At 50.8% G+C, this 25,220-nt stretch overlaps 1 protein-coding gene across 2 annotated transcripts in view; it reads right to left on the reverse strand.

The window, feature by feature from the left end:
* Nucleotides 1-12,058: 12,058 nt before the first annotated feature.
* The window catches only part of LOC138492680 (uncharacterized), a 436,464-nt gene continuing 423,302 nt past the window's right edge, over nucleotides 12,059-25,220 (reverse strand). For both annotated transcript variants that reach the window (XM_069620007.1, XM_069620006.1), the window contains exon 7: nucleotides 12,059-14,384. In XM_069620007.1, the coding sequence (XP_069476108.1) occupies nucleotides 13,842-14,384 (543 nt within the window). In that variant the 3' untranslated portion in view covers nucleotides 12,059-13,841. The remainder of the gene's footprint in view (nucleotides 14,385-25,220) is intronic.

A 25,220-nucleotide genomic window follows, 5' to 3' on the forward strand; every position in this document is an offset into this window, starting at 1 on the left:
TAGATTTCTATCTCGATGGAGTCGCAGATAGTAACACTAGCGTTATCCCCCAGCTTGAGGTTGTTATTAGTTCTTTGTTCGTCTTCATGGAACATTGCTTGGATACGCATAGTGTTAGTTGGACCCAAACTCTTGTCTGATACAGTTGCTGAATTGGTTGACATTGCTCCTCCCATTCTGGGGTACGGGACATCTTTTAGGTTTGAGTCTGTGTGTGGAAAAATGTCAGCTCGTTCAACCCCCGGCTCCTGTCCCTGTTCCTGTCTCAGTCCCTGTGATAGTTCTGCGTGCCTTTGCCCTGTTACCTGTTGCCCTCCCCTTCCCTGGTCCCGCGCATTTGCGGGCTGCAGGTCATTGGGCTGGCAAGTTTCTGAGAGGTGGGTCTGATCGCGTTGGGCTGGTAGATTTAGATTTGCAGTATTTACCGCATCCAGTGACTCAGATGGGATGAGAGGGATGCAAGTGTCCTTCTCTCCCCTCTCCCCCTGCGATTGTAATGTCGCAGTTTTGGCGCCAAACACAGTCTGATTAGCACTGGGGGTAAGGTATCCCCTGATGGAATGCACCCCCCCCCCCAGTCCTTTCAGTAGGGAGGCCGACTTACTTCTCCTGCGTGTTGCACCGCCCGGCTCAATGGGTGCGATGGACGCCGTCGTAGTTTTTTGCCTTCTCCTCCCCTCCGTGTCGGCGTTTGTTGGACGCACCTCCGGTTCCATTGGAGTGCGTTTACTGCGCGTTTGCAGCGGACTGCGGCAGACTGCCACACACCTTAGCCACGCAGCTCCGCTACACCGCTCCGCGGTATGGTGTGTATGAAAAGCTACTTCCTGTAGCACAACGACGTGGACAGCTCTGCTCTGCCTGGAACTGCCACGCACCTCAGCCACCCTGAAACAGCCATTCACCTGACTGGGCCCTGGTCCACCATTGTGGTCATCCAGTCGGCCCCATGGGTTGCTGCAGCTAATCTTGCCATCTCCAAAAAGGCCCCCAGCTCCATTCCTTTGCAGCCTGTTGTTGGGCTGCTGTCTCTGATCAACAAGGGTTGAACGGCTCCTGCCAGTGCTCCCCAGCTGCCTGGCCTCTTCCGGTGTTGTGCTGTGCACTCAGCACCTTCTCCCAAGCTGGCGTTCAGCACCTCCTCGGCGCTTCACGTTCCTAAGCACTTGCTCTGTGGTTTCACCCAGGTGCCAAAGTCTGCCCGCACTTGGGGGGGGGGGGGGGGTGCCTCGTCAGTGGTGGCTGCTCTGTATGGGCCCCACACTTCCTGCTTGGTAGCGAGCACGCGTAGCGAGACGAGCCTTGCAGCAGCGCCCGCTTTCTATTTTCCACACTTTCGGAATTGTTTGAAGTTGGAGGATTGGCTCGAATCCCCAACCTTTCAAGTCCAAGTCACAACAGTTACTTCCTGTGCCTCAAGGGCTGTTTTTTTCACGCAGGCAGCTCTGTTTGCATGCTCCACTCACAGAACCTACTTTACCCCTCTGCAGGGCCAGGTCGACTGATGGCTATGAGCCGCGGCTGTCTGCACCCCTCACAGCCCCTTACCCACTCTCACTCGCTTCTACCGGCACTGTGTGGAAGCCGCTCATTCCCCGCTGGTGAGTCCCGCTGACGAGTCCTCTTCCGCTCGCCTCTGCGCCTCCGGCTCGCCGTGATGCAGCGTCTCGCTCTCCTGCCTGGACTTGCGACCAGCCACTCCTCCACACGGCCGGCTCCTGCCCCTCCCGCCAGGCTCCCAGTCTTGGCTGCCCGGTGCGCATTTGGTCCTGGGCTCTGACCCTGTTCCGACCGCGCTGGCTGCTACTGGCTTGGCACAGCAAGCCCTGTCCCGACTGCATTATCTGCAAGTAGGCGGCGGGTGTTCTTCCTCTCCTTCTCTGGCAAAACGCAATCCTTTCCTCATCGGCGATGGGGCGGGCGTCCTACAGCGGGTGCTGGATGCTTCCTGCTGTAGGATGCCCGCTCATTATAAAGGGGTTGCCCCACCCCTTTCCATTGTCTGCCCTTCGCAGGCTTTTGGTTGTTCTTGTTCTGGCGCCGATTGGCGCCTGAGCCCTCCCCTCACCCCGAAGAGGGGAGGAGAGGTAGAGAAGGACCCTGCAGGGGTTATCAGGCCGCCTCCTCCATTTTCTTGGTGTTTTCCTGTCAGCTTCATAACATAACACACTACATAAAACACACAAATGCACAATGTACCCAAGTCTTTTGGTCCCAAGGTACTGAGGTGAGGCCTTACTCCACACCTGTATTGGTATTGAGTTGTGCATTTTTGAGCCTAAATCCATTGCATTTGTTCTGTGCGTGCTGTTTGTCTGCCCTTCCGTGTGTCTCTCCCCACCTCCTGTCCCGCCACCTCTGCCAATTGGCTAACTGTGTTACCAACCGGAACGGGGCCCTAGTTCCCTTATCCGCCACCTCGAGCACACCACTTTTTGTCCCATGGCGCTGAGGTGAGGCCTTCCTGCACCCCTGTATTGATATTTTAAAATTGTGCATTTTTTAGCATAAATCCATTGCATCTGCGCCGTTCGGGGAGGTTCTGAAAAAGCTGAGGCAGGTTCCAAGCACTCAGCCACGGATACCAGCGTCCACCGCAGTGCGGCATGAAGTACAACCATAGTGGGCCGGTTTGGGTCGCCGCGCCCCCAGGAAATAATGTGGCCCGACAGGTCCAATTTTAAGCGAAGTGTGTAGGAATTCAGGTGCCTGAGACGGCCCCCCCCCCGGGTGGTACGGGGGTTTGATGTGGAAAATAAATGTGCAGAGTGTATAGTTGCCGGCAGGGGTGTTGCTAGGTCTGGAAAAGATCAGGGGCTAAGCTAATGTCGGGACTGGCGGGGAGCTTGGTTCATGGGAATTTACAAGGCTTGTTATGTTAATGTATGTACCACCATAACCATGGTTACAGCAACCCGGTACGGCCATGCCTTTGCTATACGCTTTCCCGAAGCGAAGACGTGGGACACCGTGCTGTGGGAAGGGTAGCATGGGAACGGCTGGAGTGTTTGGGTGGCGAGGGCGGCAAGGACAGGGGTGGCATTTGGTTGGGGTTTTTGAGAACCATAGGTCATTGCACCAATGTATCCTAGTAGCTGTAGTCACCGCGAGAGAAGAGCTTGTACGAAAAGCTTAAGGAGGAAAGGGAGGGAGGAGGCTTACTGTTCTGCCTACATCACTAGTAGTCATCACTTTCGGGCACCCCATATATCCAGTGGAGTATGCAAACATGCTCCATGTAAAGCACATACAAATAACAAATGCAACGGAACGTAATTGACTTCCAAGGAGCAATTTACATGATTTATAAACACTAGGGCAGCCATACGAAAGGAACTGCTCTGGCTAATTCAAACAAGTAAATGCAGCACGAACAAACGGATGGCACAGGGGGCTTCAATGTCACAGTGGGTTTGGAATCAGTGGCACACACTGACGAATACTCCAGAAAGGAGCTCAAATTGCCTAGCTAAGACTACTATGAGGGTTAACATAAGTCGTTAAAATGGGAGTAAATTACTTGGGCTTAGGGAGAAGTTCATAGGTGGGATTCCCTTGTCAACACAAGGTGTGTTTAAGCAGAATGGGTTGTAGTGGTCTCCTCAAGCTCCATTTCCTTCCGGTCCCGGTTTTTGGAGGACTGGTACATTGTTCCTCATCAGGGTTGCTCAGTGGCTTAGTTGAATTCTTGAATTGGATGGAATCGCCTAGCAATGGAAGGAGTTGGGGGCACGGGGGGTGTACAGGCTAAAGCATTTGGGGCTAAGATGTGAGGTATAGGAAACTTGTGGAGGGTATGATAGGTATTTTGGGGAATAGAAAGAAGGAACAAGTTACTTACCTGTAACTGTTGTTCTCCAGCATGGGTCTGGCATGGATTTACATGCTCATGAATATTCCCCATCAATTCCCCGGGAATCCTCGGTATAGAAAAAAAAAAATCAGTATCAGTTTCGTTTCTGATCTGTCTTTCTTAGTAGTAACCAATTACTGGTCTCTGGGTCATACTGCCCCCAGCCAATGACTGGCCTCTCCCCAAGCCCCGCCCATGGCAGCCATCCTCAGATTTGGTAGCACGTAAAGTGGCAGTATGACCAAGTGAAGAGCCGCATAGGGGTAGGCGGGAGGGTTCGCATGTGAATCCATGCCAGACCCATGCTGGAGAACAACAGTTACAGGTAAGTAACTTGTTCCTTCTCCAGCATGGGTTCTGGCATGGATTCACATGCTCATGAATATAAGAATACATAGCAGTATACACATGCACAACCACGGGAGGTGGCAAAAGGCTCAATATCAAGCAATACAACAACACAACATTAAGCAACTCTTACCTCCTCACCAGGCTCACCTTACGCGGACAGGTTGCGCAGCACTGCTTGGCCGACTCTGGACTCCTCCCTGGAATCCCGGTCGACGCAGTAGAATCTCGTGAAGGTGTGCGTCGACCTCCACGTAGCAGCCCTGCAGATGTGGAGCAGGGGCACACCAGACAGGAACGCCGTAGTAGCAGCGATCGCTCTGATCGAATGGGCTCTCGGACGGCCTGGCAACGGTCGGTTTGCCAACCGGTGACAGTGCATGATGCAGCCGGAAAGCCATCTGGAAATGGAAGTCTTCGAGAGAGCCTTCCCTTGATTCACAGGTCCAAAGTTCACAAACCGCTGTGATGTCTTCGGAAAACTCTTTGTGCGGTCCACGTAGAACTTCAGCGCTCTAGCTACATCTAGCGAGTGCAGAGTCCTCTCAGCCAGCGATGAAGGCGACGGGAAGAAAACTGGCAACACCAAGGGCTCGTTGAGGTGGAAGTCCGACGGCACCTTGGGCATGAAGGAGGGGTGCGTCCTCAGCACCACCCTCGTGTCGTGCAAAGTCAAGTATGGAGGCTTGCAAGATAGGGCCTGGATCTCTCCCACTCGTCGTGCAGAGGTGATGGCCACGAGGAATGCTGTCTTCCACGACAGAAACTTCAACAGCACTGAATGCATACGCTCGAATGGGGCCCCCATGAGCCTAGTCAGCACCACGTTGAGCTCCCACGCTGGGACAGGGGCCTTCACCGGCGGGAACGATCGGAACAGTCCTTTCATGAATTCCTTCACCAGTCGATGAGACCATGCCCGTCCTGTAGTTCTGGTGTAACGTGAGACGGCAGCCAGATGCACCTTGATGGAAGCGTGAGATAGGCCAGCCCTGGCCAAGGACAGTAGGTACGGCAATACTTGAGGGGCCGTAATCCGCAGAGGGTTAATCTTCTGTGCACGGCACCAGACAGAGAACCTCTTCCATTTATGTCCGTAGCACTTGAGAGTTGAGGACGCCCTGGCCTTTGCAAGAACCTCTCTGCAGTCGGCCGGGATGTCGTATCCTCCAAACTCTAGTGCTGCAGGAGCCAGGCCTGCAAGTTCAGCGACCCTGGTTCGTGATGAAGAATGGCGCCTCCTTCTCTGGAGAGAAGATCCGCGTCTGTCGGCAGCTTGACTGGTGTGGACGTTGACAAGTCCAGAAGGTCCGGGAACCAGATCTGTCTCGGCCACGCCGGTGCGACGAGAATCATCCTGCACCGGGACCTCTTGAGCTGGTTGACGAGCCGGAGTAGTAGCGGCAATGGCAGGGAACGCATAAAGGAATAGGCCGTCCCAGGGGAACGAGAAAGCATCGCCCATGCTCCTCGGCTGGGGAAACCTGCTGGCGAACCTCCGGCACTTGGAGTTCGCCGCCGTCGCGAAGAGATCGATCTGGGGTTCGCCCCATCGTCGGAAGAGTCGATCCACTTGATCCTGGCGCAGTTCCCACTCGTGGCACGAGCGCAGCTCTCTGCTGAGTGAGTCGGCGATGGTGTTTTTATCCCTGCCAGATGAAAGGGTACCAGAAACATCCCTTGGGTGGCGGCGCAATGCCAGAGATCCTGGGCTTCCTTGGATAGGGCAGGGGATCTGGTTCCGCCCTGCTTCCGAATGTAAAACATCGTGGTGGTGTTTTCGGTGAAGATCCTCACCACCTTGCCCTTGAGGGACAGGAGGAAAGAACTGAGGGCCCAGAACACTGCACGGAGCTCCAAGATGTTGATGTGGAGTGTCTTCTCCTCCGGGAGCCAAAGATCCCTGGTGTGGGCTCCCCAACCTTCCAGGGAGGCATCCGTCGTCACTGTCACCTGGTGGGCCGGGGCTAGGAAACCTGTTCCCGCCGTCAGATGACAGCGGGTACCCCACCATCGTATCGCCTGACGGAACGCTTCGTCGAGCGGGATCCTGTCCTCGAAGCTGCCCGTCGACTGGATCCAGTGGGCGTCGAGGAATTCTTGCAAGGGCCGCATCTGAAGTCTGCAGTGGCGCACCAGATAAATGCAGGAGGACATCATTCCGAGGAGGGACTTGATAGACCTCACTCTGGCCACGTCCATGGCCAGCAGACGTTGCACCTTTCCCAGGATGGTCCTGATCCTTTCCTCCGACGGTGAGGCCAGCCGCGCCATTGTGTCGAGCTGTGCTCCCAGAAACAGGGCGACTTGCGACGGGACCAGGTGGGATTTTGGAAAGTTGATGGAGAACCCCAGGTCCGTGAGCAGCCGGACGGTCTTCGCAGTATGTTCTACGGCGAGCTCCCTTGTCCTTGCCCGTATGAGCCAGTCATCCAGGTAGGGGTAGACGTGGATCCCCTGTAGGCGCAGCCGCACCGCCACTGGTGCTAGGCACTTGGTGAACACCCTGGGCGCCGATTTTAATCTGAACGGGAGGGCCTTGAACTGGTAGTGCCGCCCTTGGACCATGAACCTGAGGAACTTTCGGTGTCTCTTTAGAATAGGGATGTGGAAGTACGCATCCTCCAAGTCCAACGACGACAGGAAATCGCCCTCCTCCAGCTGTCCCAGCATGTGCTGCAGGGTGACCATCCGGAACTTCTGTGCCTTGATGTACTTGTTCAGTCGTCGCAGGTCCAGGATGGGACGCCATCCTCCTGTCTTCTTTACGAGGAAGTACCTTGAGTAAACTCCGAACCCCCGAAGCCTCTTTGGAACGAGCTCGATGGCACCTTTTCTGAGCATCGCCCTTACTTCCAACAGCAGTTGAGGACGTGATTTTCCTTCCTGGCCACGGGAGGAATGCGGGGGCACTTCTTTTGGAACTCGAGGGTGTGCCCCAGGGCCAGGGCGTCCAGCACCCAACGGTCGGTGTAGATGGACTCCCACACGCCGACGAACCTCGTCAGCTGGCCTCCCACCGGATTGCTTCGGCAGGGGCCCGACCCGACGGTCGGTTCAATCTTGCTTGGAAGCCGCCTTGCCTCCTTGACCACCTTGACGACGGCGGCCTGACTTGCCGCGTCCCCTGCAGGCCTCCTGCGACAAAGATCTTGCCGCTTGACGGTACGTAGAGGAGCTACTGCCGGCTCCCTTGGAGGCACCTTGTCTGCCTCCGGAGCTCCGAAAGGACGGCCGTCGCTGTTGGTGCACACCCAGTACACGGGCCGTCTCCGTGTCCGTCTTGATCGCCTGAAGGGACTCATCAACCGCCTTGCCAAACAGGTTGTTCCCATCGAAGGGCATGTCCAAAACCTTGCTCTGTATGTCCTGGCGGAAATCCGTCGCCTTGAGCCATCCTCGTCGTCTCAGGCAAACGCCGTTGCCCAACTGACGGAAACCGGTGTCGGCGATGTCCGTAGCCACCGTAATGGCGTAGTCCGAAGCAATCTCACCTTCCTGTAAGATTTCCAGGGCCTCAGCCCTCTTGGTGTCCGGAAGGAAGTCCAACAGAGGGGCGATCTTGAACCACAACTCCCTGTCGTAGCGGGCTATGATGGCCAGGGCGTTGGCCGCCTTGATGGTCGTCGCTGCAGATGAGATGACCCGTCGTCCCATCGCATCCAGCTTCCTACCCTCGCCGTCCGGCGGGGAGGTTGAAGTCGAGGCCGATGCCCCCCCCGCTTTCTTCTTGGCCGCCGCCGAACCGACCGAATCCGGGGTAGGTTGCGCCCTAAAGCACAAGGGGGCAGCGTCGGGGACCCGGTACTTCTTCTCGTACCAGTCCCTCTTTGCAGGCGCCATGGCAGGGTTCTTGAGGAGGGCGAGCCCCTCATCCCAGATGTCATCAAGAAGCGGTACAGCGAGGACCGTCTCCCTTTTAGCCTCGCGCCGTTGGTAAAGGAACCCTTCCTTCTTCTTTTCTTCGCAGAGCTGGAAGAGCTCGGATGCCCTGGAAATCATGGCATGGAAGGATCCAATCTCGTCGGGCGGGGAAGCCCGAGCAGGGGGCGACGGGGGACACGTCCCGTCGTCGCCTCGGTCATCTGTACCTGTCGTAGCTGTATCCATGCCTGTATCATCCCCGTGGGTAGTAGACCAGGGGGAAGGCAGAGAAGGCCGCAGAGGCGGGAGAGGTGGCGTAGGATGCGTCCTCCTCCTCTTATGCGGTGGACTCTCCGAAGGTCCTGGCTCCGGTTCCTCCGTCGGGTCTGGCTCAGGTACCTCCATCGGGGAAGGGGCAACCTTGTCCTTATCTCCGAGCATAAGGACTGAATCGCTGACAAAATGGCCACCGAGGTGTCCTGCGGCGCTGGAAACGACGGGAGCGAGGGCTCTTGAGGAGCCTTGTCTGCGACACCGTTGCTCTCGTCGCCGCCCTCGTCGGGATCCCTCCTGATGGGCTGGGCCTCTTCCACGACTTCGATGAGCTCCTCTTCAGAGGTCCTGTCCGTATCCACGATGGCCACCAGCCCCTCCCCCACCTTTTCCAAAGAGGACTTCGTGGGGGTCTTCTCAATGGGCCTGAAAGACGACTCCCTCCGCGGTGGCAGGGAGACTCTGGGTCCTGAGGGCGCCTCCACTGGTGTAGCCTCCACAGGCTGAGCCAGGGCCGCGGCGACATCCTCAATCGAGGTCTTAGCAGGGTGAATTAAGGCCATCGCCACCTTCTGGACGCCTGGGGCCTTCACCTTGGGGGGGAGGGTCCGAGCCTCGCTCCCCCTCTGCCGGAGCCTTCGAGATCGGCCGGGGCCTCTCCAGAAGCTTTGCCGGGTTCTTGGACTTCCTCTTACCCGAGCCAGAGCGTTGGCTCGTGGTTGATGGCGCCGGGGAGGATGCGCCCTGCCTGGCAGCCAAGGAGCCCGACCGTTCGGCGCTCCCGGTGCGCGGACTCGCGGTGCTTAGCCTTTTATTGGGCCCCCGTCGCCGGGGCACCCTCACACGACTTAGAAGACCGCTCGGACTTCTTTTTCTTCTTCTCACCTGGCGGGCTCTTACCTTCCAGCCAGTTGGCGAGACGGAGGTGGCGATCCTTCATGGTCCGCTCCGACATGTTCCCACAAAACGCGCAGTCCTTCTTCTTGTGCGTCTTGTCCTCATGGAGACAGTAGAGGCATAACAAATGCTTGTACTCCTTCAAAACGTTCTGAAGCTGGCATCCAGGGCAGGTCCTGAACAGCTTCCCGGGCGTCGAGCTTCCTTTCTCCTGGGCCATGTCCGGGGTAGGCCTCGGAACCTCTGGAATCCTCCAAAAGTGTAACTCGACGAAATCTTCACCCTTGAGGGGCGTAGAAACTCAAACGGATCCCCGTTGATCGGATGTAGAAACGGTGGAGCTTGAGGCTCTATTTAACCGAAAAATGAGAAAAATCTCCTGAAAAAACGCAAAAACGCAGCAAAAGCTCGAGAGCTACAGCACGAGGACTCCCAACACTTGAACGTGCGATAAAAATCTGAGGATGGCTGCCAGGGGCGGGGCTTAGGGAGAGGGCAGTCATTGGCTGGGGGCAGTATGACCCAGAGACCAGTGATTGGTTACTACTGAGAAAGACAGATCAGAAACGAAACTTATACTGATTTTTTTTTTCTTCTATACCGAGGATTCCCGGCCTGACGACGGGGAATATTCATGAGCATGTGAATCCATGCCAGACCCCATGCTGGAGAATAGAAAGAACTGAAAACTGGAATCCCTATGCGGGGGCGTGGCGTGAGGGTGGACAAAACCGAAGAGGGTGAAAGCACTGGGGGAACGAACGAACGAACGAACGAACGAACGAACGAACGAATGAATAGATGGATAGAATGGAAGAAAAAGTTCATGAATAGAAGCAAAGAAAGATGAAAAGAAAATAAAGTAAAAGTTAAAAATTAAGTAGAGATGGCCATGGGTAGAGAGGAAATCATTGGGGGGCGAGGGGTCTACCCTGCAGGGTCCTCTGGACATTTATGGGTGGGGCACACCCAGCGTACAATAATCCTGAGGTGTGGTGGAGAAGCGGATCACCTGTAAGATAACTCCTGGCTTGATGCTTCAATAAACCTTGCTGCAGCATTTGTGACTGCCACCTTTGCAAACTGGTCCTGCTTCTTTATTTCGGGGAATTCCCAAGGACAATAGAGACGGCCCAGGATGAGTGAGGTGGTGGATGCTTACAACTATTGGGGGGGAGCAGTGTGGGCTGTCCCTGCTATGAGTGTCCTACCTGACTGTGTTCTTGCTGTTAGATTTGGGTGATGTCAGTGAGGATGCTGCCTTGCAGACTGGAGATTGCACACTATGTGGCAAGTGATGCACGAGTGAGCTGGATGAGTATTCATGGAGTGTCAGGTGACCCAGGAGTCACGTGCTGGTGTCATGGCTGCCCCTAGCTCTACCTGCGACCTGATGTGTTAGCCTACAACGGAAATGAAGAAGACTCGCCTTGCACACACAGCAAAAGAGAGATTCTTCATGCATGAAACAGGGCGTAGTGCATGTCGCCTTTGCCGGGTTTGGATCCGAGCTGTGCAATTCCCTGTTCGTCTTTCTGAAAATTGACAGTTTATAGAAGAAATAAAAACGTCTTCCGCCTGCCTGGTGTTGCATGTGTCTCCACTTCGCCTGTATGCCGCTGTTCTTGCAGCCCTTGGTCAACTCACCCCGAATGGAGCTGCAAATGAACTGACACGCATAACTGTGACGAGTTTACAGGGGGCCGCTTTACAGCTCACTTGAGGCCTGCCTCTATGGCAAGGCAAGCAGCTTTATTCAGTGTCGAAGCAGAATTCTCTACTTCTGGTCATGCAGGCATTTTGTTCCGACAAGCTTCAAGTAACATTCCACCAAATTAATAGTAGCTTATATTAAAATAGGCGATTTTTTTTTTTTTTTTAAATGGGGCTGCTCCATATATTCATTAAAAATAGGACCTCTGCTGCGCCCCAACTTTACAATGTAATGCTCGTTATTGTCTCTCACCCACGACCCTCACCCCCATCACCCCCTACTTGCTCTCCCTCTTCCAGCAGGTTTGAAGACATAGGCCTATTAATAATGCTCATATTGTGAAGCCATGGAACTGCACGGGGCAAGAAGCAAATTAGTTGAGAATAAATCAGAGTGGTCAAATTTGGTGAAAATGTAAGGGCAATCTATTGTACCTTGGGGTAGGGGGTATTGTGACCCCTGTTGAGATAGGCCCATGACTCTGAAGTTGAGTCTGCCTGGTCTTTCTTCCTTAGAACCAGGAAATTGGGAGGGGGGCTCTGCTGAGGTACATCCTCAGAATCTCCCTGAGGCTTTCATGGTTCTGCTGATGCCATCCCATCAGGGAGGAGACTATGACGTTACCTTCGACCTTCTGAGTCAATTCCTTTTGAGAAAGTCGACAAAGGAATAAAATGGCTTTCCATTGAACGATAAAAAGCAATGCAATGTCGGGGGCTTACTAGCAAACGCGATGCCTTCTTTATTTAAGTCACTAGGACAGCTCAGTGGGTTGACTGCCCAGCACAGAAATCTGTGTGCAACCTGCAGGTACAAGGTTTGACTCTCAAGAAGGGTTGACTCAGACTTTCATCCACCTAAAGCTGAAAAAAGGCATAGCGTTCAGTTAGGTCCCCCTAAAAAGTACTACTGCGGGGGGAATTGGGTTTGTGGGTTTGTAGTAGTGTTGAAAAGATGAACAGCCCCATCTAGGCATCATTTATGGGAAAGTCAATGGCTCAAGAGCCTGTACATTTTCTTACGTCAAGCGAGGCATTCATGTTCGGAGCTTACAGTTGTAAAATATCAACCCATTTGTCAACATTTCGAAAGAAAGCACAACGAAAATCTTTAAGCTGTAAATTATTGTTTCAAAAAAATCTCATGAGCATGGAAAAAGATATATACATATGTATATTAGTTTGGGATGTTGACAGAATGTAATATACAAAAACACAGGCAAATATCGAGGACTATCAAAGAGGCTGATAAATAAAGGGCACACTGGCATCTATTGTTTATCTTAGATACAAAGTGACATGCACAAGTAGGGTGTGCATAGGTTTAAGGTTTGATTTGTGGGCATTTAAATGGTATATCCCAGCTGGCGGAACACTAGGCTGGTGACGAGTCGGCTCTGCTACCTGCAGAAGCCATTCTGCAGCACTTGATTTAAGCTGTTGGTGGAACCCCGGTGCTCTGAATACATACATGCTCACTGCGCCGCCATTGGCTATCTGTTCTTGACACCTTAATAAAAGCAACCGCAATTGGACGATAACTTGAAGTTCAAGGACTCTGATGTAGGAGCCTGGGCCTCAAAGACCTTCGACCTTGGTCATTCTACCATGCTAATTAAGGCATATGTAGAAAGCAATATGGGACGCAGTGGGCCGGTCTATGCCGAAATAGGAAGTTCCCCCAAATAGCAGGTGGGGCTACTGCAGGATCGTTCACTGGTTAAAACTTGCTTTTTCTATGGGCTGTTGCGTGTAAAAATGTGTGGGACCATATGCAGAGTCATTCCTATATGAATGACTCGGCCATAATCCTTACCAACTTTTCAGCAGCAACGGCCTGCCAGTGAATCACCCGTTTTCCCCATGGACCAGTCCACCAATGAAAATTGTAAATGCACATTTTCTTTGCCCTTCCCCATCCATTCTTGTCTTGTATTTGCTTTCCAGTAGCACCCACCAGGCCACACATTCTGATTATTTTCCATTGTTTGTGGTGCCGTTGATCTGCAGCCAAAAAGCACACGTCTTCCCTATACATTCATAACAAAATAAGTATGGACTATGCTATAAAACCAACTGTTGCCATTGAACTGCCCTGTTTCTGCTTGCTCCAAACCCAACCTTTAAGACCCCCGTTCAAAGGTCATAGGGCATTGTGCAAGCAAACTGCCATGACACCATACCGCTCTTATGGAGTTATTTTAACGCCGGCAGGATGCTTGGGGTAATAATACTGACTAAATGCCCAGCTGTGAACCCTGAGGAAATGTCTACAAACTACAGCTTTGGCAACAGCACAGCATAATTCTTTGCACAGCGCCACCAATTTGTTGGCTATAGCGCAACTTGCCCAAGAGCATATCCAATAGGGTGCGGACTGGTGTCTGGATCCCAAATAAAAACTACTCCGAAACTGCACCGGTGGTTCTGTTGTAGGACCAGCCCGTTTGGACTTTCTCTTATATGCAAACCAATCCCAGAATCCACCTTCCTGGTTAGGAGAGAAATACAGTGGTTCTTTCCTTCTCCTACGTTGTGGGTGTGACTTAATACAGGTGTGCCGTTCCAACAGACACCCGCTACAGTTGTGATATTGCCCACACCGCGTTGACTTCTTCGGACTCTTTCCTACACCCATTTTCGATTGGATGGCCAAAAATGCTTTAGCCGCTATCAATCACACTGCTGTATATACTATCACACAGCTCAGCGCACTAACGGCTACACTCCCAGTATCTATAGAGCATCTGCCCAGCATGGTCTGGCTGGCATCGATTCCCAGTAGTGATCATTGGCTCCCTGAGCCTGTCCTGAACACCAAGCAAACTTGGGGCACCTATGCGCATGCAGCGCACTCAGCTACATCTGGAGACCAGAAGCAGACCTTAAAGGCCTAGTCCTGCTGGCCGGGCCTTGGCCTGAGTTCTGATGTATCCATGACTATACGCCCGGCTCCCTGTTCCACATCCCCTCCTGCGTGCAGATGCTCAGCCAGAACTAAGGGCCGCTGGTCCTCCTCCTCCTCAGAAAGCAGAAACGCCACTGGTTTAGCCTTTTCAATCTCTACGCAGATATCTTTGGTTCTTGCACTGCTGCTCAAACTGCACTTGCCTGGGCTGGGGACATCTGTGCCAGTCTGATGGGCAAGGTGTGGGATTTCCACAGAGCTGTGATTCTGAGCAGTGCTAGAGGACTGCAGCTGTCCACCATCGGGTAAGCTTGCCTGAAATCCAAAGTATGGACTCCCAAAGCGAGGCTTCTTGAGATTGCCGGTGTACACCTTGCGATGCCGCTGAGCAGATCCGCTAGGTGGGAACGAGGCGTTGTTGATGGAAGATTCGGAGTGGAGTGGTTCAGTGGCGGTCCTTGCATGGGCAGAAGAACTGGATTGTAGGCTGCCATCTTCACTGGAAGTGCCTGTTGCTGCCAGCGAGCCCTGAAATAGTAGGAAGACAATTTGAGTCAGGGTATCCAAGACCAGAGGCATGCACAACATGCTATGAACATAAAATAAACAAATGCATAACGTGCACAACACACACCACACATACAAAATACACCATTGAACACTGCCCAACATGCACACCACAAGAACCACCAACGATATATTTTACACAGCACAAATTAAAACTTAAACATAAACATATACCATACACACTACCATCCACATAATAAACACTGGGGTAGTGGCAACAATGCACTCAAGACTGGAATATAAATTTACTAAAGATGTTTTTCTTTTTAATTTAATCATTTGGTTCAAGAAGTAGTAATTTATTTGGTTTGATAAGTTGCCATTAATCCTTCAGATGTTGAGTCTTTAAATCAAACATTTCTTTCTTATTTCTGTTTTTTTAAATTTTTCTTCCAATGGGCTCTTAATCCCAGAATCCTCTTCTCTCCATTGCTCATTCTTTTGGGCTAGCTTTTAGCATAAAGCTAAGTTATTTTCACCTAGACCCAGTGATCCCGGCACAGGGAGTATGGATGCTTCTTCTGTGCTCTCCTATCACGAATGTTCGTTTCTTGGTTGAGGACTTTGTTGGTTTGGATTTCTCATGCGTTGGAGCTATATCCAGTTTTTTACATAGGCGCATGGAATCTGCAGGGAGGTCAAGCAATGACACAAGTGACGAGAGAGATTTGGGATTTAAAATGAGTCTTTACTTTCAATAAATCAGGGAAGTGGTTGGATGAAAGGTCTACAGAAATGAGAGGAAATTGGCAAATGTTTTTATTTTTTATAAAATGGCAAAAACCCACAGACATCAGGGCGCACATAGAGTATCAAGACATAGGGTCTCATTATAAGTTTGCCGGTCCGGGAACTATGGTACCGGTAAGCAGGAGTTCTGCTCGTGGGTGCCATTGCGGCCGCCATGTATGGCGTGGCGGCCGTACAGGCACCCGCGAGAAGAGCATGTCGGATGCACCGGCACCATTGATAACCGTGCCGGTGCATCCGGCTTCCCCATTTCCATTGAGCCCTATGGCGCTCAATGGGAATGGGGAAGAATTTTTTCCAGCGCTCAGGAATGGGCAAACACCGGGTCCGGCAAGGCTGTAATGACCTGGTAATTGCCCATTTCAGGGTGCTCGAAAAAAAAAAAATACTGGCGGCAGCCATGCCTGTACCACAGGCAAGGCTACTGCCAGCCTCGTAATGAGGCCCATAAAATCGACAACAAGGAAGGGAAGGACGAACTTAGTAGGCAAGAAACCTATTCAAACAAGAAGATTTTCAGACTCTTCAAAAATGGAATCAAGTTACTTCCCTGCCAGAGATTCAAGAGTAAGGAGGTCCAAGGACTCAGAGCCACGGTAGAAAAAGATCTGCCGTTGCCATGGGCCCGTCTTATTCTTGGGCATGAGAGCAACCAAGGACATGTGGACCTTAGGGCTCTTTTAGGCTCGTGTTTGTCCAACCTATCAATGAGGTAGGCATGGGCATCGACGTTGACACATTTGTGGGTCCGAGTGAGTATTTTAAACTGCACTTGTGCCGCTACTGGAAGCCAGTACAGCTATTTTCTTATTTCTGATATGAGATTTCTGGGGGAGATGTTTTCCAATACGAATGGCGTCCTTTTTAAATGACTTGTAGTTCATGAATGCAGCTCTTATTTGCGCCCCCCCAAGAGAGAGTTGCAGTAATCAATTCTGGTGGCACATACAAGAGCAGCAATTCTGTTCCAAGAGGAAAGGCTTTGCGTCCAAGGAGCTTAAGATGATAGTACCCATTTTGTTTGGGTGTAGAAACACATGTGAATTACATCTAGTGATGCCTCAGGAAAACACCCAGTGTTTTCACTTTATCGAGAACGGGGATAGAACAGTTCTCGATAGTGAAGCTTGAGTAGCTGGGAGAAAGTTTTTTGTCCTGGTTTGAAAGTACCTGAAAATTAACAGCTCAATTTTGTCGCTGTTGAGGCACATCCAGTGCGACGACCACCAATACTACATCTCGAGGACCCCATGGGATATCGGGGCTGAATTGGATGTAGTGTTGCCCCAATGCACAGCGGACCTCCTGTTGCATAGAAGCAACTGGACCCAGTGGATATCATTTTCTGAACAGTTTGCCACCGTAACTAGAGTGGATAAAAGGAGGTCATGGACGAGGAGGTCAAAAGCCACTGATAGATCAAGTAAGATCAACAGTCCAGATTTCTCTCTGTCCAGAATGTTCAACGTGTCAGACTGTAAGTCCAACAAGGCACTCTCAGTGCCGTAGTGCTGGCGAAAGCCAGATTGCTTAGAATGCAAGATAACAGCTTTCAGATATGCTCAAAGTTGCATACTGGCTATCTTGTCAATCGCTTTAAGTAAACAATGGAAATTAGTGATTGGTCTGAGGTTAGCAGCGTCTGTTGGGTTAAGCCCTGTTTTATTCACTAGTGGAGTCACTATGACCTCCTTAATGACGTCAGGTTTGCTGTTGTATAGGAAGGATGAGTTAACAAATCATGTGAGGAAGGGACCAAAAATGTGGGTGTTCTCTAGAATCAGATTTGTGGGACGTAATTTGCTCAAGACATCGTCCTTATCAGTCACTGTGTTAGGATGGACAAATAACAAGGAAAGGCTCAGTCAGACAGTGTCAAGGGTGGGGCAACTTTACATGTTATATCGCTGCATTTCCAATACTGAGGACGAGGTTTCCAATACATTGTAAAGTTCATAGACCTATACTTAATGGCTCCTTGTTCTACAGGGACGCCCTAGTTGAGAAACAATGTCCAAAGTGGGAGGGGCGTGGGGTAACAAAGCTCTGAGCCTAGCATTAGCAAGTCCTTTGACTCCTGGCTAACCATATGCCTAAACAAATATATCCCAAATCTTGACAAGAAAAGAGTTCACAAAATCTACAAATGTCCAGTCCTAGTCCACAAGCTATGCAGAGGCAGTTCTCCTGGAAAAATCTCTCCTTATTACCTCCTAGAGGACAGGGTAAGCGGGAAGCCCAGAGAGACACTCAAGTCATCATCCTTTTTTTCAAGAGACTAGTTCCTGCATAGCCCATAAACATTAAAGTCTGTGAAAACCCTTTAATAATGGCTGGCTTGGCTTCTGACCCTAACTCCATTTTATCATGTTTAGGGAAAATAGTAGAATGGCAGGAAACATCAGCCTCTTGAAGTCACGTCAAGCAAGGAACCAATCAGGAAGGAGTAGCGGGGATGTCAGTTAGGGGTCGCCAGAGGACTCCCTTGCGACCCCTAAAATGTACAAAAAAATGTTCACAAATGAAGTTCCTGGGCTGTGGCCAAAGCCATGTAGCTATTTGTCTTTCTGGAATTCCATACAATAATTGATAGACTCATTAAAGGTTTATTTCAGGCACACTTGAGGAGGTGAGTCACCGATTTAGTCTGTTCGTAAACACCTCAAATTCCCAATGCAGACAGAATCCTCCCAAAAGCATTTAGAGTAGAATAAGCATCCATTTCGGACTATGTATTTTACTTTTCCCAAGTTGCAGTTATAGCATGTTTTTTTCTGTCGATACATATGGTGATCCATTCTTGTATTGAATGTATGAGATACATTTCTCACTGTAATCGTATATCTGATGCTTGTATCTGCTTAGATTCACATGCTATGCATAGGTCGACATCTAGTAGAAGCTGCATAGTATTAGTTGTTTTCAAAACTCGAAAAGGGACGTCGACAGGATGTGCCAGTAATACTATCCCTTGTGTGACATCCACTGTACCCATGGTCCTTCATGCTTCGAGGTCCCTATGATTGTTTTGTTCTGACATGAGGTTGCATGAAGTGTAGCGTGAGTACAGATGTATCCAAGAAGATATAGACAGAAAGCTCATATAACATCTATGTACCTTCTCTCAGGGGAAGAAGGGTGGGCGCATGTGAATCTAAGCAGATACAAGCATCAGAAGACATGCATTACTTACCGTAAAAGCATTTCTGATGATTGCATCTGCTTAGATTCACATGCTGTGCATATGGTCCGACATCCAGTGGTAACCGCAGAGTATTGCATCTTGTCTTTCGGGGACTGAAAGGGGACGTCGGCATAGGCGTGTCTGAAACACTATCCCTATCATGACGTGTGTAGTTCCCAGAATCCCTCACGCGCCGAGGTCCCTCCGATTGTACTTTTTCTGCCATGAGGGAGCCCAAGGCTATAGTGAGTGAGTACATGAAGAGAGAAAGTAGTAAGAAGTCTATGTTCCTTCCACCCCGAGCGGGGAGCCAGGGAGGGCGCATGTGAATCTAAGCCGATACAATCATCAGAAATGCAATTACGGTAAGTAATGCATGTCTTCTGATGCTTGTTAATCTGCTTAGAATCACATGCTGTGCATAGACTAGCGAGCAGTACCCGGAGTTGGCGGTGGGTTGTGAGAAGGAACAGAATAAAAAAGATGTCTTAGTACTGCTTGTCCCACCTGAGAAGTAGACCTAGAATGAGTGTCTAGGCAATAGTGTTTTGTAAAGGTGTGTACAGAACTCCAGGTTGCCGCTTTGCAAATGGACTTTAGGGGAACATTTGCAATGAATGCTATGGATGCCCCAGTGCCTCGAGTAGAATGTGCTCTAGGCTTGAAGGGCAGTTCTCTCTTTGCAAGAGAGAAACATAGTGTGATGCATTTGACAATCCACTTTGATATTGCTGATTTAGAGACAGGGTCCCCTTCTCTACCAGCTGCCACTGAAACAAAGAATTGTTTAGTTTTCCTCAGTGGTTTAGTTCTATCCATGTAGAACATGACTGCCCTGCGCACATCTAGTGTGTGAAGGATTCTTTCGCCCATGTTAGTAGGTCTCTGGAAGAACGTGGGTAGTTCGATTGACTGGTTCACATGGAACTTTGAAATAAATTTCAGCGCAAATCTGGGATGTGTGTGCAGAACTACCTTTATCTTTGTGGACTGTAACAAAGGGGTCCAAAACCGAGAGGGCCTGTAGTTCGCTAACTCTTCTGATAGAAGTGATAGCTACCAGAAAGGCTGTCTTGTAAGTCAGGTCTTTCAGACTAGCTTTATGCATAGACTCAAAAGGGGGGTCCCATGAGCCTAGTTAAAACCACATTTAGATCCCACCCAGTGGCTGGGTGATTGATGAGGGGGGATAAATCCTTTTAACCCCTTCCATAAAGGCTTTAATCACAGGTATCTTCCACCACAACACCTTATGCTGTGACGTGGTGCAGGCTGACAACGCCGCTAGGTGAACCTTTAAGGAATTGAAGACTAACCCAGAGTCTAACAGATGGGTTAGATATAACACAATGTGTGAAGGCGAGCAATTGGTGGGATTGACACCTTTGGAACTGCACCAGATGACACAACGTTTCCATTTGCTGGCATAGCAATAACGTGTGTTAGGCTTTCTTGCCTCCCTCAGTATGTCCATGCATCTTTGAGGGAGTTGCAGATGTCCAAACTCTATGACCTCAGGAGCCAGGCTGCTAAGTTCAGAGTTTGTGGGCATGGGTGCAGAGTCTCTTCCCCCCCCCCCTGAACTGAGACAACATGTTGTACGGGCAGGGCAGCTTGACTGGTGGGGAGAGGGACATTTCCATCAGGTGCACGAACCAAGGTTGGCGGGCCCACATGGGAGCCACCAGAATCATGGTGACTGGTTCCTGGTGCATCTTGTGTACTATCTTGTTCAGAAGGCTAGTCGGGGGGGGGGGGGAGGGATGGGGGAATGCGTAGACAAATTTCCCCAAGCAAGTTATCCAGAGACTGCTCCCCTTGGATCGGTTCTGGGGGGTACTTGGAGGCGTAATCTTGGCATTGGGCGTTCTCCTGAGTAGCGAACAGGTCGATCTCTGGAAATCCGCATTCTGCGAAGACGTTGGATACAATGTATTCCTGCAGTCGCCATTCGTACTCTTCTGGCAGAGGAAAATCTCTGCTGAGTTCATCTGCCAGAAGATTGAGTTCCCCTGGAACATGTTGGGATATCCGGAACATCTTGTGTTTGAGAGCTCATATCCAGATGTTTTGGGACAGCTTGGATAGCCCTGCAGAGTGAGTGCCCCCCTGTTTGTTCAGGTAATACATTGCTGTTGTGCTGTCGGTTAGGACCAGCACTGTCTTCCCTTGCAGTTGCTCCTGAAAGGCTTTCAATGCTTTGAACACTGCTAGTAGCTCCAGTAGGTTTATATGGTTGGACGCTACCTGAGGGGACCAGACTCCGTGTGCTGTCTGTTGAAGCAGGTGAGACCCCCAACCCGTGAGAGATGTCTGTCGTGAGAGTGGCTTCCACTGCAGGGGTGGTGAAGGTTTTCCCCTTCAAGAGGTTCTCCCTCGACCACCACTGCAGAGAGAGAACGAGGGCTGGCGAGACAACTAACAGATCTTCCCATTGTCCGCTGGCCTGACACTACTGCATGGGACGCATGCGCAGCCGCACGTGGGGAACCAAGTCTATGCATGACGCCATCATCCCTAGCAAACGCATAGCTTTGCGTACCTCACCTCTCGACTGACTACATACTGAGGAACCTGAGAGAGCATGTTCTGAACCCTCTCGCTGGAAGGGAAGACTAGACCATCTTCCGTACGAATTAGAGCCCCCAGGAACTGTTTTACTTGGCTGGGGACTAAGCTGGATTTCTTTTCATTGATAGAAAATCCCAGGCTGAACAGTAGGTCTACTGTTTTTTGGGTGTTCGAAAAACAAACGTCAAACGAGTCCCCCATGATGAGCCAATTGTCGAGGTAAGGGTAAACTGGAACTGAAAGTCTGCGCAGGTGTGCCACTGCCAGGAACTTGGTAAACACCCTTGGCGCCAAGGCTATGCCGCAGGGGAGTACCTTGAACTGGTAGTGTTTGTCCTGAATCATGAACCTTAGGAATTTTCTGTGCGCTGGCAGCATTGAAATATGAAAGTATGCATCTTTCATATCCAATGTTGTCATGAAGTCCCCCTGTTTTAGCAATGGGATCACCTGTTGCAGTGTTACTATTTAAAACTTCTGGGGCTTTTTGAACTTGTTCGCTGGGCGCAGGTCTAGAACAGGACGCATTGTGAGATCCTTTTTGGGTACAAGGAAGTACACTGAATAGATACCCTTGTTTACCTGAAGAATCAGGACGGCTTCTATGGCGTGCTTTCCAAGCAGCGCTTCCACCTCTTGGATCAGGATCTGCAGATGTTCCGGTGAAAGGCGTCGATGTTTCGGCGGTCTGAGCTGTGGAGGTCGGGCTAATTCCATGCAGTAACTGCGGGCGACCGTCTTTAAGACCCACTGGTCTGAAGTTATCCCCTCCCATGCCTTGAGGAAAGATGTTCATCTCCCCCCCCCCAACCGGGAAGACATGGGAGGGGACCTGGACTTGGTGGTCATTTCTGACCCGAAGTTGATGCTCCTCTGGAATTGGAGCCTCTGCCTCTATTCTTTCCGCGCTTCTGACCCCTCTAGGGGTAGTAAGTGGGGCTTGCAGCAGTTTGACTTGAGTTGAAGTTGCCTGTGCCGAAATTGTTTTGAGCGGCGCGGGCTTGTCCTCGAAAGGACCGCCGAGAATTACTGCCCCTCTGTGAAGAGGGTTTCTGGGAAATTTGGTGCAGCGACTTAATAGTCTTGTGCTCCTTCTTGGCTATCTCCAACGCATCGTCTACCGCCTTCCCAAAGTGGTTGGCCTCTTCGAAGGGTTTGTTGATAATGGATGCCTGGGTCTCAGGCCTGAATGCGCAGCCACGCGTGCCTCTTTAGGAGAGTACCCTGTGCGAGGGACCTGCCTGCTGTCTCTGCGATGTCCAGGGTATTCTTTACCACATTCTGATTGGCAAGTTTACCCTCCGAGACAATGGCGAGAAGCTTGGTTCTGGTTGGTCCCAGAACCTCTCGAGTAGGTTCCATTGGGCGTTGACGTAGCTTGCTAGTAACGTTGTTATTGGCAATCCGGACAGTATAGGCCGCCGCCAACGTAACCCGTTTGCCTAAGGCATGTCGAGGATGGCGTTTGGGTTGTGTGCTTGGTGCTGTGCAATTTCACGCCCCTGTCGCCAGGTGTGTTCCCTGTAGCAAGACCGGAGTCAAGCCTGGAAGGGTTGGGGACGGGCGTGGTGGCCCTAGAAGTGTCTGCCTCAAGGTCTATAACATCCGCATTGGACGTTTGGTCATCCGATGTGCCCCCGTCACTTTCGGCTGGTGTCGCGGCAGGAGAAGGAAGCTCCACGTGTGACATGCCGTACGCAGCCCACCGCTTTAACGGGCGCTCCCTAAGGGTCTTAGGTTTAAGGAGTTTACACACCGAACACCGCCGTTCGTCGTGCTCTAGGGGGAGACAAGCGTTACACAAGGTGTGCTCGTCTTTCCACGGATATCTAACCCTGCACACAGGGCAGAATCTAAATGGAGTCCTTTCCATAGCAGAAGGCAAGGGTGACCAGACCAAAAGGGAAAGCAGTGGAAAAAAGGAAAGACATAACAGTATGGCAAACCCCGAGCCCACTCTCCCTACTGTGTAGGTCGTCCGGAAGGCCCGACCACGTGGAAGTCCGAACGCCGAATCTTAGGCATCGAAACCCACAGCTGTAGACGATTGCCCCGTAGTCTTCGTTGATGTTCTTGATGGGCGAAGTGTCTTAACGGGGATAAACCGACAATTCGGTAAGATAAACGATGTCTCATGAAGAGCTTCGCTATAGGGCGACCAGTGATCTGGGCGGAAAAAAACAATCTGAGGGACCTCGGCGCGTGAGGGATTTTGGGCACTACACACGTCACGATAGGGATAGTGTTTCAGACACGCCTATGCCGACGTCCCCTTTTGGTCCCCGAAAGATAAGATGCAATACTCTGCGGTTACCACTGGATGTCGGACCATATGCACAGCATGTGATTCTAAGCAGATTAACAAGCATCAGAAATACGATTACAGTGAGTAATGTATGCCTTCTGAGGCTTGTGGAATCTGCTTAGATCACATGCTCTGCATAGATTAGCGAGCTGTGTTAGGAGAAGGTGGTGGGTCATGAGAAGGTGGAGTGGCAAATAGATGTTTTAGAACCACTTGTCCCACCTGTGTATCTGTTTTGGAATGTGTGTCAATGCAGTAGTGCTGAGTGAAGGTATGAACTGAGCTCCATGTAGCTGCCTTGCAAATGCTGTCTAGGGGGACATTTGCAAGGAAGGATAGAGTGGCCCCGGTACCTCTTGTGGAGTGGGTTCTTGGTGTTACAGGCAGAGTTTTGTCTGATAATGAATAGCATAATTGTATACATTTGACTATCCATCTGGAGATGGCTTTCTTGGAAACCTGTTCTCCCTGTCTGCCTGTAGCCATGGAGATGAACAGTTGATCAGTCTTCCTCAGCGGTTTGGTCTTATCTACATAGTAGAGAACCGCCCTCCTCGCATCTAGTGTATGGAGTTTGACATCCACTGACCTTGTTGGCTTCTGGAAGAAGGCCGGGAGCTCGATGGACTGGTTTACGTGAAACTTGGAAATTTATTTAAGTGAGAACCTAGGGTGCGTCCGTAAAACCAATTTGTCGTTATGAATGATAAAGAAAGGGTCCTGCACTGACAAGGCTTGGAGTTTGCTGACTCTTCTTATGGAGGTAATTGCCACTAAGAAGGCAGTTTTATAGGTTGTGTCTAAGAGTATCCTGATGCAAAGGCTCGAAGGGGGGGGTCCCATGGGTTTTGCTAGTACTACATTTAGATCCCAACCAGGCGGGGGATTAGAGACTGGAGGGTGTAGTCTCTTTACTCGCTCGATGAATGCCTTAATGACTGGCACTTTCCACCTTGAGATTTTACTTTGAGAGGTGGTGTATGCTGATAAAGCTGCTAGGTGGACTTTAAGAGAATTAAAGGTCAACCCTGAATCCAACAGGTGGAGCATGTAAGTAAGATTGTGTGATGGAGTACACTCTAAGGGGTTTATTTGCATAGACTGACACCAAATGACGAATCTCTTCCACTTGTGGAAATAGCAGTGTCTGGTGTTTGGCTTCCGTGCTTCTTACACCGTTGTGGAAGGTTAAGGTGTCCGAACTCTATTACTTCAGGAGCCATGCTGCCAGGTTCAAAGAGTGAGGTTGTGGATGTATTTTTGAACCCCCCCATGCTGAGTCAACAGGTTGACCTGGTAGGGGTGTTTGATATGGTCGTACATCGGCAGTATGCGCAGATGTGGAAACCATGGTTGTCTCGCCCACATAGGAGCAACTAGGATGAGTGTCATCTGTTCCCTGTGTTTCTTGTTCACTACCCTGCTGATTAATGGAGTCGGGGGCGAGGGGTGGGGGAAGCGTAAGCAAATCTCCCTGACCAATTCATCCATAGGGCGTTCCCCTTGGAGTCTGGTAGGGGGAATCTGGACGCGAAGTCTGGGCATTGCTTGTTCTCTTTTGTAGCAAACAAGTCTAGAGAGGGGTAGCCCCAAAGAGAGAAGATGTGGTCTACTACGTCTGTGTGCAGTTGCCACTCGTGCTCTCTTGGCAGAGGAGCTCTGCTGAGAGTCTGCTAGAGTGTTGAGTACCCCCAAAACATGTTGGGAGGATAGGGACATCCCTCATCTGAGTGCCCACTTCCATATTTTCTCCGCCAGCTTGGACAGATTTGGAGAGTGTTTACCTCCTGGTTTGTTGACAGAGAACATAGCGGTAGTGCTGTCTGTTAGGACTTGTACCGATTGGTTTGTCGGATGTTCTTCGAAGGCATGTAGTGCCTTGAGGATTGCCAATAACTCTAGTATGTTTATGTTAGATTCTCCATTGACCACCAGCATAAGCGCTGAACTAGTGTTGGCGAAACAACCACTAGATCGTCCCACTGAC

The sequence above is a fragment of the Ambystoma mexicanum genome, chromosome 10 (genome assembly GCF_040938575.1).
Source record: "Ambystoma mexicanum isolate Mex_15411 chromosome 10, UKY_AmexF1_1, whole genome shotgun sequence".
NCBI lineage: Eukaryota > Metazoa > Chordata > Amphibia > Caudata > Ambystomatidae > Ambystoma > Ambystoma mexicanum.